Here is a 15,361-nt window from a genome sequence, read left to right on the forward strand (position 1 = left end):
CTCCCGGCCATTTCCCCCCGCAGAAAGCTGCTACTAGCGAGGCTAAAGCTAATATAGTTAGCCTAAAGAAACAAGGGGTCTGTCCGTCTCAACTAACGGTTTGGAGCCGCGACGCTGGAAACGTAACACTAATCTACTACAGAAGTCTGTGTCTGATCAACGTCATTTCCACTGACTTAATTGTTCTTGGATACACAGAGTTTGTAGCTGGTGTGCGTGACATGTAGGTCTGATCAGTTTATCAAACTAACGAGCTGGCCCCGCTAGTCGACCACAACCTGAAATTTAGAGGAAGCAACATGCCTTCACTGTCATTCACGTTAGCCTGGATTGATTATTATAAGAATACAATTGTGTCATGCTAGTCATGCAGAAATCACTTCAGAAGAGTAACGTTAGTCACAGCGCTTACTTGCTTTGGTGTTTGAAGCATTAAAGTTCAACAAAGAATGGTTCACATTAGAAAAGATCCTTTTTCTATGTAGATGCACTCCCCTACAAAATCACCGCAGTAGTCGAAATGATTTATTTCCAAATAAAGCTATTTATGTCATCTTTTAAAAATTACTTTTTCTTTTTTCATATCGCAATATATATCGCAGGGAAAAAATATCGCAATGTCAGATTTTTCCGATATCGTGCAGGCCCACTCCACATTATTTTAAGGGCCTCCTTCTCTCCCTTCCTCTGCTCTGATTCGACTTTCCGGTCTTCATTAATGAAGTACTGCAGGAAAGCTCTCCAACCTCACGTTGGTGGTCTTAGCTTCTGTGAGCATCAGTCTCTCTTTACGAAGCTCCATCTTCTGAGTCTCCACTTCCTTTTTCAGGGCCTCCTTCTCTCCCTTCATCTGCTCCAATTTGCCTTTCAGATCTTCAGTAATGAAGTACTGCAGGTCCAAATCTTTTTGGGCTTTTTGCAGCCTGTTGCTGGGAATTTCCCAGCTGGGATTTCAGATGCTCTGTTTCCCCGGGTGGGGAGGGGACACGTTGAGCCAGCTGAACTTTCAAGTCACACATCTCCCTCTGCATCAGCTCTTTGTCATGACCCCAACTGCTGCCCTCTCTCTGTTGTTGGAGCTGATCGAGGTGATTGGCCAGCCAATCCTCTCGGATTACCAGGTGACCTCTCCCCTCAGATTCACATTGGGTGAGTGTCGCCTCGCTGTCCTTCAGCTCACACCGTACTTGTTCTTCAAGTGAACTGAGATAGAAATTGATTTGCAGTTGAGTCTCTCTGGAGTTGAATTCTATGTTTTCCAGTGTTTTTTCTCCTGTTGCAATTATTATAATATTCTTATGTTATCAATCCAAATGGTTATTGATTCTATTCCATTCTTTGATTCTATTGTTGCTATCGTATACGAGTTTGTTTATGTTTGAATATACACTATGGATGTAATGATTTCTGATGATTCTTAAAATATGGCAGAAAGAACACTTTACGAAATATGGAAAGGAAAAAGATGAGCAGTACACACAAGTATGTGCCAGTTGGGACGTCATTTTCTCTAACTCCAATAACCACGTGCGCTCAGCAGTTACCTATTATTTAAGATGTGCATTTACCACAATATAACCTTTTTTAAAATCCTTTATTTAACTGTCCAATACTTTTTATGGATTTGAAAAGCCGTTTAGCCCCTGCTCATGTTTATCTTGTAAAGGTTAAAAGTTATCGTAAAGGAAGCGAGTATAAAGCTGCTGCAACAGTGGGAATTTCCCCATTGTGGGAATAAAGGGTTTTTCACACGGGGAGCCCTACTTTACCTGCACAGTCCCGTTAATCCGTGGTGTCCCGCTCCTCATGTGAAGGACAATTCACAAACACGTCATTTTACTGAGAGACATAGAGCTGCACGACTATGGCCAAAATGATAATCACGATTATTTTGATCAATATTGAGAACACAATTGTTTGTTTGATTTTACCCATAACAAATTTTATTGTCACATAAAGCAGTTATGAATAGCCTATAGTCTCCCTAGCAACAACTACTGTAACTTTCTAACTTCTGACTTTTTTTTGCAGCTGGATGTCATTTTAACATGACAGCATCTTTAAATATGAATGAGGATAGTGATATTGAGATGCTTGCTACAACTGCAATTCCAGGAGGTATAAAACAGCAGAAACACTGTTTTATTTCTCTGATTCACTGCATTGAATCGCCGCTCCCTCTCTTTAGTTTCTCTCTAGCTCGGTCGACCATATACCGTGCTCTCGGGCGCTCCTTTAGCCTCCTGCCAGTTACTTGCAACGCTCCGGTCTGCAACGCTCTGAAAGCAGCAGTTCACACCAATGCTCCGAGACGGTGCGCTGCATCATCTTGATAGCACAACTATTCTTTGTACTTCGGTCTAACTTCGGACTTTTCGGCTATTTTTTTTGTAGCTGGGTATATATCATTTGTTGGGTCTATATGAATGAGGATACAGTTATTGATAAATCAAATTGTTATTGTTGTTCTTAGTATTATTTAGGGGTGCTTAGGAACATTTTGGGGTAGCTTCAGCCCCCCTAAAATAGGCCTAACGACGTCCCTGTTAGAGACGCACATCAATTCATACTTAAACACAGGACAGGTTTATTAAAGGATTGGCTGAATAGATCTTCTCTGTGATTTAGGATTCACTTAATGTTACCTAAGTTTTCTCCCTTGTCTCCTCTTACCATAACATGGTTTTTCTGGAAAATTCCACTTCATTCCTCAGTGGCAGAACAACCGTCCTACTTTGGAGTCCAGTGGACAGAGGATCCTCGAAACTCTGAAGAAAGGAACGGCCGTAGCTGCAAACCCAGGAGAGAGTCCTCCAGCGGCCCCAGTTGTTGCTAATCGCTGCTTCCAGCAGTTGGCGCATTCCTATGAGGAGGAGTATGGAGGCTTTAGAGATGCTCCCAAGTTCCCCACACCAGGTAGACTCAGCACGGGCCACAGTGGATATGTTGGAGGCTTCCAGCCCTGCTGGGCCTGATGGATGCTCTTCATCTGACACTCTATTTATCTTTCCCTCCATAGTGAATCTCATGTTCCTCATGTCTTACTGGTCTGTGAATCGCACCACCACAGAAGGGGTGGAGGCTCTTCAGATGGCCTTGCATACGCTCCGTATGATGGCGCTGGGGGGCATCCACGACCACGTGGCTCAGGTTCGTACAGGTTTGAATTGAAAACCAATTTGACGACGTAATTTTGGGCTCTCGGAAGTAACCATGGGAATTTTCACAGTTTAATTAATAGGGCTGGATATCGCCACTGATTTCTTGAATTGAATTTGATTCCTATTCACACGGTCCCGATTCATTTGCCGATTCAATTTGTCAGTTTGGGATATTTCGGTTGCAAAACCAATTTAGCTTGCATATGAAAGAGATTCTACAACTGTATAAGGTTCCCTCTAACCTGCTGCATTCTTAAAAGTATCCATGTTTACGTTCAGAACTGACCCCAAGGCAGTTCCATTAATGCACTTCTTATTAAACAGCACCACACTGGAGCATTCAACACAATAAAGTGCAGCTCTACAGACTCTGAGTATGGAGTGACATTTTCTTCCGATATCTTGAGGTGAGAGGTCAAGCGATTCCTTTTAAACTGTCCGTGCCAGTTTTTCCCTCGCCAACGTGTAGCCTATCTTTGGAGCGTTATTTAACCCCCTTCCCCACAAGCTACACAGTCGGTACCAAGGGATTCTTTATGTCTTCTCGGTTTTATATGATACAGACAGAGATCAATTCTGGACTTTATAAATTGATGTTGGATCATTTGAATTGGGAAATAGATTTTTTTTTGTTTTAACCCAGCCCTAGTAATTATACTTGATTGATTAATTAATTAATTACTTAATAAAAGCAATTGTCATCATGTTAAGCGCTATGAAAGAAAAAAAACCAGTTATTTGCTGTCCTGTGTTGTTTAGGATCAGATGCACACACACACACACACACACACACACACACACACACACACACACACACACACACACACACACAGATGTACTGTGTGTCTCTTTGTACGAGCAGAATTATGTTTTGTGTTTTTATTCTTTAATTTCAGGTCATATACTGTATGCTTTGCAGTTGCATGACAGAAAAGAAGTATATGTTGCCAGTGATTATTTTAACAGGATGCTAGTATCAAAAAAGTACATACTGTATTTCTCTTTATGTCTCTCCTCCGCAGGGTTTTCATCGTTACTCTACAGATTCCTCCTGGCACGTTCCGCACTTTGAAAAGATGCTGTATGACCAGGCTCAGCTGGCTGTAGCCTACATAACTGCCTCCCAGGTGTGTGTGTGTGTGTGTGTGTGTGTGTTTGTGCATGTCTGTCTGTCTGTCAGGGAGACAGTGATTTTGTCTGTCTGTTCTGTGTGTGTGTGTGGTTGATGTGGGTGTGTGTGTGTGGTGGTGTGTGGTGTGTGTGTGTGTGTGTGTGGTGTGTGTGTGTGTGTGGGTGGTGGTGGGTGTGGGTGTGTGGTTGTGTGTGCGCCACCCAGGTGTGTGTGTGAGAGACAGTGATTGTCTCTGTTCTTTGTCTGTGTGCGTATCTGGCAGTGTGTGTGTGTGTCCCCCGTGTGTGTGTGTGTGAGATCTGTGAGTTGTCTTGTGTCGGTGTGTGTCCTGTTGTCTGTGTGTGTGCATCTGGCAGGGTAATTATCCCTCCATCATACTGTCTCTCTCATATCCCAGTCATTTATCGCCAAATTAATTACCCAGTCAACGAAAATCATCGTTCATGTGACTTGGCAAATGTTATTCATGAGAATCTTTATTTTGCTTCAGAGTAAACACTCTGGTTTATTGGTATTTCTTTAAACCAAATGCAATGGTCTTGGGCGGCGCTAAGTGCCTGTGCCTCTACAAAACAACCTCGGGAAGGAACTTGTTTTGGTGGAACATGCGTACGTTCAAAAGCTTTAGTGGTGCAACAGAAAACTCCGATTGGACAGATAGTCTAGCTAGCTGTCTGGATTTACCCTGCAGAGATCTGAGGAGCAGGTAACCATAGTCCTCAGATTGGACAGATAGTCTAGCTAGCTGTCTGGATTTACCCTGCAGAGATCTGAGGAGCAGGTAACCATAGTCCTCAGATTGGACAGATAGTCTAGCTAGCTGTCTGGATTTACCCTGCAGAGATCTGAGGAGCAGGTAACCATAGTCCTCAGATTGGACAGATAGTCTAGCTAGCTGTCTGGATTTACCCTGCAGAGATCTGAGGACCAGGTAACCATAGTCCCCAGAAATACACCCGAGTTTAGAACGCCAACACAAAGGAAGCAGAAGGTGAGGGATATCCGGTTGAAAATGAGTGACATCCTGCAGATCTTCCAGCGGCACCAGAGAAATCCCCTGTATGTATGACACGAGCATGCAGGCAATCTTAAATACAGACACACATATCTTGCACACGTAAGTGCCCGTGTTGTAAGAGGCTACTTCATCAGTTGGAGTCTGCAGTTAATACCCTGTGTATAAATCACACGACGGTATGTGTCAGGTTATGTTTAGGTTGAATCATGACTCCCTCAGGTGTGTGTTGATGTCTTTCTGCCTTTCCAGGTATCAGGTGAGCAGTTCTTTGCAGACGTGGCTAAGGACATACTGCTCTACGTCTCCAGAGACCTGAGTGATAAGGTGAATCAGCTACTCACAAAAGCAGAATTTATAAAATCCAGGATAACCAATAAAGCGAGGCGTGACCTGTCTAATCTGTGCATCCTGGCCAAGCCGGGCTGAGGAGGTGGGACTAGGTAGAGCCAGGCTCCAGTAATTTGGATTGATGCCATACAGCAAGTTCAATTACAGATATACGGATGCTGAAATGGAGAATACGTGTTGTGCATACTTTACACAGTGTGAGCAATAGTTTCTTATGGAAGTATGATGAAGTGAAACACATGTAAAAAACGAAAAGTAAAAAAAGAAACACAGCTGCTGTAAGAGAAAGCATGGCAGACAATCAGGGACAGCCTGAGTGTGTAAGTAGCCTAAAAGTATACATTTACCGACTGATTACTGCTCTTAGTCCAATTGAAACCGTCATGATTATAACATTCAAGACGTTTTAACAGTTGTTCTTAGAGCTGTGACAATTCAACATTTTTTTATATACAGTTCATTGTCTCAGAAATAATTGCGATAAAAATATCTATTTATGACTTTTTTTAACAAGGTACAGTTTTGAATTAATCCCAAGATACATCTTTTGGTATATATTACTGTCATGTGACCCAGATATGCGAGTACACAGCCTGTGAAGTAAACCAACCCTCTTATTTACATAAAACATAGAACATTACTGTCATAGAACATTTATCCCCATCAACAAAATACAAAGCAGATAGCTATAGCCCAAGATCAGTTGCTATGGCAAAAAATGACAGCTGCTGCTAGCATAGCTTTAGCTCAACGGTCCGACCAATAATCCTTATAATTACATCTAAACTAAATAAACAGTCATACCCCTTAAGACCTTAGCTAATGTTAGCAAACACATCGTTAACAAGGCACAATAGTAGATGAAACGCAAAGAAGGACTAACGTTATATTACTAATACACAATTTTTAACATTCGAAAACCAACTTCACTTGCAACGGCGGGTGAGCGTCCTCTGTCAGGATTCCATAGTGTAATGGGAAAATTACATAGACAATGATTTCCTTTCAATAATTGTTCATTTTCTTAAGTGATTTTTCATAATAAGTAAATCCTCCAATGTGCTTCTGAAATATGTGTCTCCTAAAATCCTAAAGTGTGAGTCCTCCAGTTTTAGAGACAGCTAAAGATGTTATGATCATATACAGCTTCTGTTCTCTGACTCTACAGCAGGGCTCTTCAACGGTTTTTGGGCCAAGGACCCCTAAGCATGAAAAATCCCCTGTTTACAGATAGAGTAGGTCTAGGCCACTCTATTATTTACAGAGACTCAACAATTCCCCCCAAAAGCAAGGATTTGGGCGAGGACACACTTCCTTTAAACAGGTAGAAACCTCAGACAGAAATCTTGTTCTTGATGGGAGGCCATCTGCCTCCCATCAGGTTATTGATAATGAAGAGTTTTGGAATGCATGTTGGCAAAGGCAAGTCGTTCCAAATAGAGCAATATAAACTGCGGCTTGTATCTTCTGCCGACAAAGACCGAACATTTACTGTAAATTCCACCAAATTGCACAACACGTCAGTGTGTTGGCACTCCCCCGAGGGCAAGGGGTGGGACCCCACTGACAAACCCCCCCTGCTCTCCTCTGAGGGTCAACCCTTTCCCCTTTTGATTAATGAGCAGCGAACGGGAACACAATTACAACCACACTCGTTGTGATCATTATATTCCCCAAGATTTATTATGTAATTATACGCTAATGAATTGTCGTCGCAGAGGTAATTTGCTATATGTTTCTTTCGAGCAATCGCCTGCCAATCGGAAGGTTGGTGGTTCGATCCTGACCCTGCAGTCCCATGTCGAAGTGTCCTTGGGCAAGACTCCAAACGCCGATGTCAGGTTCATAACACTTTACCTTACTAAATAATGACGGTCAAGCAAGAAAACGAGACTCAGAAGGCAAATGAGCAGTTAATTGACAGTTGCAAAAGGGAAGCTACCACGAGAGCAGCCTTTCCGCAACGCAGCTCTAGTGGAAACTTCAACAATTTCTCTGCAGCTCTGTCCCTTTATTCAAACACACACGAACACAGAAGATTCACAGGTGTTGATGTAAGGAGGAGTCTAATGCCTACGCCAGAGACCCTGGGCTGGCATGTACCTCGGATCTAAGGCTCTTGTTATCTTCTGTGATATGCAACAGCGGGACATTTATTGCCTTTTGTTTAGGCAGCAGCGACTGAAGAAACACAGACACGGCTTGAAAGAAACATGGTATTGTTAAATGTGCATATAATAATAAGCATGAAAGTTATACTAAGTAGGAAAGTTATACTAATTAAGAAACAACTACAAAGAAATAAGCAATAAAAGACTTTATAAAAATGAATTCTCTATCACCCGAGTTGTATGGATGTGTGTGGTGAATTGGTGAATTGTTCCTGAACTATGTTCCTATTGTTCCTATACTGTGTAAAAGCACTTTGAGTAGTTGTTAAGACTTGAAAAGCGCTATTTAAGAACAATCCATTTACAAATGGATAGTAAATATGTGCCTGTCTGAGAGGCCCATGATATAATCAGGTTCTATTGATACATTCATTTATTCCTTCACATTGTGAAGCTTGAATGATTATTGATTGGAGAACTCAACACCTAGAGGAGGTAATGTGAGGTATGTCTCCTGTTGGAATTTTGTTCAAAACTATTATTTGTTTATAAAAATAAGTAAAATATAACTTTCACTTTTTCTTGCCTAAACTTAACCGTAATCTCTGCTGAAGTGACAGACAGTTATTCTGGGGTTACTACCACCGCTGACCTGACGGAGAACCATGCGGAGCACAGAGCTCTGGCGCCGATATGACGTGACTAGTCGGGGGTCTCCTAGTTTTCGTGTGATAACTAGGAGAAAAAATACAAAAATAAATATGAAATAATAGATAAATATGTATTTTAAAATTTGACGGAAAGAGACAATGACATTGTTGATCGCAATTATTTCTGAGAAAACGGAGTGTACAGAAACATGTGAAAATGTCACAGGCCTAGCTGTGTCAGTCCAAAACCCAAATATACTCAGTTTATTTTTGATGTAATACAATAAAAAGCAGCTAATCTCCATCGCCATAATTGAGATAACCTGATTAAACTGCATTTTCTTCCATTTTGCATGACAAATTACTTTGGCGATTAATCAATTATCACAATAGTTGGCAATTATTTGTCTGTCGATAATAAATCAGCTAGTCAACTAATTATTGAAACTCTAGACCTGCGGGTGTTTTAATCCGATTTGTTTTAAGTTGATTCAAGCTTATCGTGTCACGGCATAACCAACCAATCATAGCAGCTTGATTACTCTCGCTATGGTAAGGATCATACCAGGTCTCCTTGTACATTCATACTGTCACACTCTCCAATTCTGCCTGTGTCCACCGTTACATCTCTCATATCATATACTATAAACAATGTTACTGCACACAATGTTTACTGTAATATCTGCTATATTTAGTCCTATATCTGTCTCAAATTGCCTTGCCATTAAATAGCAGCTGTCCCTCTCCTTCCCCCTTCTCCATTCCGGTCTATTCTCTGAATCAGTCCGGAGGCTTCTACAGTGCAGAGGATGCAGACTCCGTCCCAGCATCAGGGGGGACAGAAAAGCGAGAGGGCTCTTTCTGTGTCTGGACGGCCTCAGAAGTTCGGGAGCTGTTGCCAGATGTGGTTGAGGGCGCCACGGGAGCTGCAACACAGGCAGACATCATCATGCACCACTATGGGGTCAAGGATCTCGGCAATGTAACTCCAGAACAAGTAATTCCAATTCAGTTCAATTCAAGTAGCTTTATTTGTCCCCGAGGGGCAATTAAAAGGCACAAAGTGTAGCACATAAAAGGATAATTCACAGACAAGATACACATACAAGACACACATACATACAATAAATATATAAATAATATAGTAATGCATTGTGTGCATTCCAACGTGCTAATGAGTAATAAAGTAATAGAGTAATTTTTACATAATTGGTGGGTGGGTGGATGGATGAATGAATGAATGAACAGACTAAAGTTACATTTAGAATCATCTGTGAAGCTAGACTCAGATATAATGTGTATATGATCATCAATAAGAATGTCTATGTGAAAACAATCATTTACATGCACAATGCTTTATTACTTGTTATATCATGTTCCAAGAACATTTCAAGGTGTAAAGCTGGTCCACTAACTTGCAGTCAGTATGAGTTCATTTCTGTGAACACCCTCTTATCCCCCTGTACTGTTTGCTGCCAGGACCCCCACGGGGAGCTGCAGGGCCAGAATGTGCTGATCGTGCGGTATTCGGTGGAGTTAACGGCTGCTCGCTTTGGCATCAGTGTAGAAAAGGCCAATGAGGTCTTGGCTTCTGCCAGGACCAAGATGGCAGAAGTGAGAAACAGTCGGCCACGCCCACATCTGGACACCAAGATGTTGGCCTCCTGGAACGGTAACGTCTAGATTACTTTTCATACACGTTTACACTACAATGAAATGTTATTGTTTTTTTAACTTGAGGCCAGTACGTTTTTATTGTTGAAGTTTTTTACTTATATTTGGAGTGTTAATGGTATTTTTTGTGGCATTATTCTGCCTAGGTAAACAATGAGGAATTGTTACATTGTTGAATTGTTAAAATATATTTTAGATTTTCTTTTACACATATAGTTTAAGGTCAGCCTCAGTGTAATGCAATACAATTAACAGACTCACCAACCAAAGAAGAATCAGCTAGTGCATGGCTATGGTAATCTACATATTCAGTAGGATAAATAGGCTAAAAAAATACAACACCTGCAGCCTAATCAGGTGGGTCGTTTTTCCAATGAGATAAAAGCCGTTTTTGTTTTCCATGTAAGCCAGTATAGTTGAAGAGGTGGCTTAGTCTTTCACAATGCAGTACAATGCTGTAAGGTTTTTGCAAGGATACTCTGATTCACTTGAAAGTAATATTATATAAAACCTGTATTTATTAAGGGAAGGTGCATTGATTATTGCTAAGTCGACAAACCAATCCGATACAACATTATTTATAAAGGAAATCTTCAAACAAAAAAATTTAAAGTGCCCATATTATGCAGATTTTCAGGTTCATAATTGTGTTTAGAGGTTGTACCACAATAGGTTTACATGATTTAAATTCCAAAAAACACCATATCTTTGTTGTACTGCACATTGCTGCAGCTCATCTTTTCACCCTGTGTGTTGAGCTCTGTGTTTTAGCTACAGAGTGAGACATCACACTTCTATCCCATCTTTGTTAGGAGTTGCACATGCTCAGGAACTAGGTACTGCGTAGCGCAACTGGCTAGAAGCTAGCGCTGTTAGCGATTAGCCACCTTGTTCTCAATGGCAAAACCCTGCTGCAACACACACAGGAGTTCACCCTAATCTACAAAAGAAATTGTATAGAACTACTTTCATGTCCCTCGTCTGCAGGTATTCCACCCAAAGTTGGAAGTGCGCCCTCGTTTAGAAGAAGTCTCCCATCTAATCCTGCTTTGTACTGACTGAATCTAGCAGATATGGTATTAGCTAAAGTGGTTAGTACACACAGATACATTCAGAAACCTGTATTTCACTCAAAACAGCACAAATAGTTTTCCCCCCAAGTTTGTATGCGTGTGGAAGCACTTGAGACACAAATTAACCCCCCTAAATCCCAGAAATGATATGGACTCTTTAGAGTAGTTTCACCAGTTAACTCAAATCAAGTCTTGCTCGCCACTCTGAAAACAGTAGCTTACACAGCATGTTGTGCTGCGCTGCCACTGGCAACTAATGTTTTTAAAGCAGTGAAGAAAAATAGGTTTTCTGTAATTTATCAAATGATGATTGCTTATTGACGCTGCACGCGCAAAACAGCAACCACATGTTAGCAGTGAGTGTAACAATAGTCAGAGCTTCACAAAATGTCAGGAATTTGGCAATATGAAAATCCCCCTAGTAAAACGATATGTACAGTATCAAGGCACAGGTATCAGATCTGTACTCAGACTCATTGGTAGCCTGTTGTAACAGGTGATCCATGCTCTGTGAAGTACATGGAGTTAAGAAGGATTTATCTTTAGTGATCTATCATTAAATAATAATAGTCATTTAATAGTTTCCGTCCTTTGGTACAGTGCCCTCAATAGCCTGCTAATGTTGCTTATCCTTTTATATGACAGATGATTCTGAGACTTTTTTTTATCCCACACTTAGAACAACCAGACCGCAATAAATTAATTCTTTGATAGTGGTCCAAATCCGGTGTTTGAACCTTACTACCGCGTGCTTACCACAGGCAAATATAAAAGTAGGCTAACAAGACATCCTTTTGACAGTTTATTTATACACACATTTATTATTTTAGCAGTATCAAAATGTGTAGATAATTTCGGAGGCACAGGTTTTCGCTTTCCATTAGTGTGATGCCAATTTGGACGCTTCTCAACATTGTTTGTCCACCGCATCGTCTCAGATGTGATTAATTAGAAGAACACAAAAACACACACACACACACACACACACACACAGCTACAAATGTTGCTACCCCGTGAGGTAATGAGGCTCTGCGATCCCGAGAACTTTCCAATTAGACACAAGAATCTTCCTTCCTCTCTAATGAAGAAACCCCTCCATTAATCACCTGTCCTCCGCTGCAGCACTTTGAAGACCTGGCTGTGCAGTCACCAGGCTTTGATACTCTACATAAAAGAGGAGTGGAGGGAAAGAGGGAGCAAGGAATGGATACAGAGAGAAGGAGTGAAAGAGAACCAAGAAACTTCAAAGGGCGGGGGAAGTAACTAAGCCGGGACTGCGGTGCGGCTACACATTGGTACCTTAACGTAGAGAGGACATGATGTTTTCAGAAGAGTAATTACACTTATTGGTATTATAACTTAACATCATCATCATCATCATCATCATCATCATCATCACTATCACTTCTTCCTCTTCAGGTCTGATGCTGTCGGCCTACGCTAGTGTCGGAGCCGTGCTGGGGGACAAGGCCTTGCTGGAGAGGGCAGTCCAGGCCGGAAACTTCTTAAAGGAGCACCTGTGGGATGCTGAACGACAGACCATCATCAGATCCTGTTACCGTGGAGACGACATGGAGGTGCAACAGATGTAAGAGAATGATTAGTTTGTGTATGACTAGAATGTGCTTGCACTGTATGCAAAGAAGATATAAACAGTTTGAATAAAACCTGTGGTTAGAATAGTCACCTGTGTACAGCATCTCGTTGTAACAACTTCAGCTAAATTATTGTGAAATAGTTGCAGTTGCCTTGAGGGTCGACTTTACCATATTTAGAACCAGTGTTTTGGTAAGGACTATAAACATCCTGCACACTGTCAATCACACGTACTCCCTTTATTTCCGCCGTTTCGGTCCTCAGATGAAGGTCTGGACTTCATCAATGCGACTTTGCAGCTGTCTATAAGACTTTCTGGAGTGCACCAAGTTTTTATTAAGTGTAACAACTAGGTTTAGGTATCATTTACAATTTTTTTTTAACCAGTGCTAAAACAGTCCTTTTAAAACCCTGCTGGTGCCCAATCGGTATCTGAAGCGATTCCTTAAACAAGAGCACCAAACAACAGTCAACAACAGGTCACAAACATGTTGACAATGAACGCCTTTTTTATTGCTAAGGCTAAATTAGGGCTGGGTGATATAGAGAAAAATCAAATATCACGATATTCTTGACCAAATACCTCTATGTTTATATTGCAACCATATTGTATGGTCGACTATTTTTGTAAATAACATTTTGTAAAAGCACCATGAGAATTTTGATAGATATTCTCCTGAAATGATTTAATGACGTAGTGGGTAAAGGTACATAATAGAACCGCTGGAACAGACTGGTAAGGTGGTTGAGCCATCACCGCAGCAGCGTTAGCATGTGGGCTACTATCACAATACGCGTTCAGATGAAAAGTGTGTTAAAGGTGCTCTAGGCAAAAAGGAGTTGGTCAATTCATGAACGTGCATTTTGGAAGTAGCCTACGTGCTAACGCTGCTGCGGTGATGGTTCAACCAACTCCTTCTTGTTGGTTATTGGCTGGAACACTGTCTGTGTATGCTTCGTGGTGCAGGTGGGCACAGGTTGTTTTTGTTGTTGTTTGTAGACCCTGGGCTGTCTACAGAGGCCTCGGTTTTTTACAGTGTGATCTGGGGACAGGCAGCTAGCAGATAGTGAGGAGATGTTTTTTACAGTGTGTTCAGGGGACAGGCAGCTAGCAGATAGTGAGGAGATGTTTTTTACAGTGTGTTCTGGGGACAGGCAGCTAGTGAGGAGATGTTTTTTTACAGTGTGTTCTGGGGACAGGCAGATAGTGAGGAGATGTTTTTTACAGTGTGTTCTGGGGACAGGCAGCTAGTGAGGAGATGTTTTTTACAGTGTGTTCTGGGGACAGGCAGATAGTGAGGAGATGTTTTTTACAGTGTGTTCTGGGGACAGGCAGCTAGTGAGGAGATGTTTTTTACAGTGTGTTCTGGGGACAGGCAGCTAGTGAGGAGATGTTTTTTACAGTGTGTTCTGGGGACAGGCAGCTAGTGAGGAGATGTTTTTTACAGTGTGTTCTGGGGACAGGCAGATAGTGAGGAGATGTTTTTTACAGTGTGTTCTGGGCATATTGAGGAGATATTTGCTGTATGTGACAAAAAATGTTGCAACAAAATGTGTGACTTTTCACACATTTTCAACTTTTCGTTTCAGTACCCAGCTCTATTAACAACTCAAGTCCTTGTCTCTTTTTCGTTGATGCCTGAAACAATGGTATGCCCCTCTTAAAGCAGTGAGACAATAATGTTTTCATTTACACATAACTCCCTTTAATACGTTAAATAATCATGTGGCAAATTCTGTAAGGGAGCGTTTACATGTACGAGTAACATGCAGGTGTACTGTGCTAGGATGACTAACTGTTTAGACACAAACAGTAAACAAGACTATTTTCTGAAATCACGTTATGGCAGGAAATCAGAACATGTACACATGATCTGCAGTAACCTGGTTACACATGTCAGTAATTGCATTTCTTCTCTAGCCTCTATCATATTGTATATTTGAAACAAGACTGGCCATATTGAAAATGGATTATAGATGCCTGTTGAATGAATATATGAGTAGAGGCTCTCCAGTGGGAGAACATGCAGGTTTTTTTTAGCATAGGACAGCAAGCATACAGATTAGAAATATAGCCGTATGAATAAAATATCTTTTTAAATAAAACATGTTTTTACCTACAGTATTTATGTTCAGTATGTGTGTATGTTTGCCACATTTACTGTGGAAACCATTTCTTTCAGTCATTGGATTAGACTGAGCATCGGGACGTAAACACACAGTTCCTTGCTGATTGGACACTACCACTCCGGGTGTCCTCGTTCTGTTTGCCAGCCCTGTGCCCTACTTACTGAGAATGACTGAGTGTGAAATGCCGCCGAATCAGCAGAAAAACGCTTGATGAAATGTAGACCATTTTACACACTTGTGCCTAAACACCCTGGCCTTGTTCCACGGCTTCTGTCTCATTCATAATTGTCCAATACAGGATGGTGTCAACATTGAGAATGCTTACCGAGGCCATTTTCTCAAGCATGGTTTAGTTTCCAGACGTGGGGAAACCTCTCTGTAATGCCAGGCACATATGGGCCGTGACCTAATTCACCAGGAGGAATGGTAGGTGCTGAGGCTAACTGGGTTAACAGGCTGTGCAGGTGT

The 15,361-nt window shown here is 41.5% G+C and overlaps 1 protein-coding gene across 1 annotated transcript in view; it reads left to right on the forward strand.

The window, feature by feature from the left end:
- The window catches only part of spata20 (spermatogenesis associated 20), a 60,444-nt gene that overhangs the window by 7,935 nt on the left and 37,148 nt on the right, over positions 1–15,361 (forward strand). Inside the window, 7 exon segments of the mRNA XM_032502376.1 lie at positions 2,715–2,916; positions 3,020–3,150; positions 4,184–4,288; positions 5,561–5,635; positions 9,205–9,417; positions 9,900–10,092; positions 12,587–12,755. Of these exon segments, the coding sequence (XP_032358267.1) occupies positions 2,715–2,916; positions 3,020–3,150; positions 4,184–4,288; positions 5,561–5,635; positions 9,205–9,417; positions 9,900–10,092; positions 12,587–12,755 (1,088 nt within the window).

The sequence above is a fragment of the Etheostoma spectabile genome, chromosome 21, assembly GCF_008692095.1.
Source record: "Etheostoma spectabile isolate EspeVRDwgs_2016 chromosome 21, UIUC_Espe_1.0, whole genome shotgun sequence".
Lineage (NCBI taxonomy): Eukaryota > Metazoa > Chordata > Actinopteri > Perciformes > Percidae > Etheostoma > Etheostoma spectabile.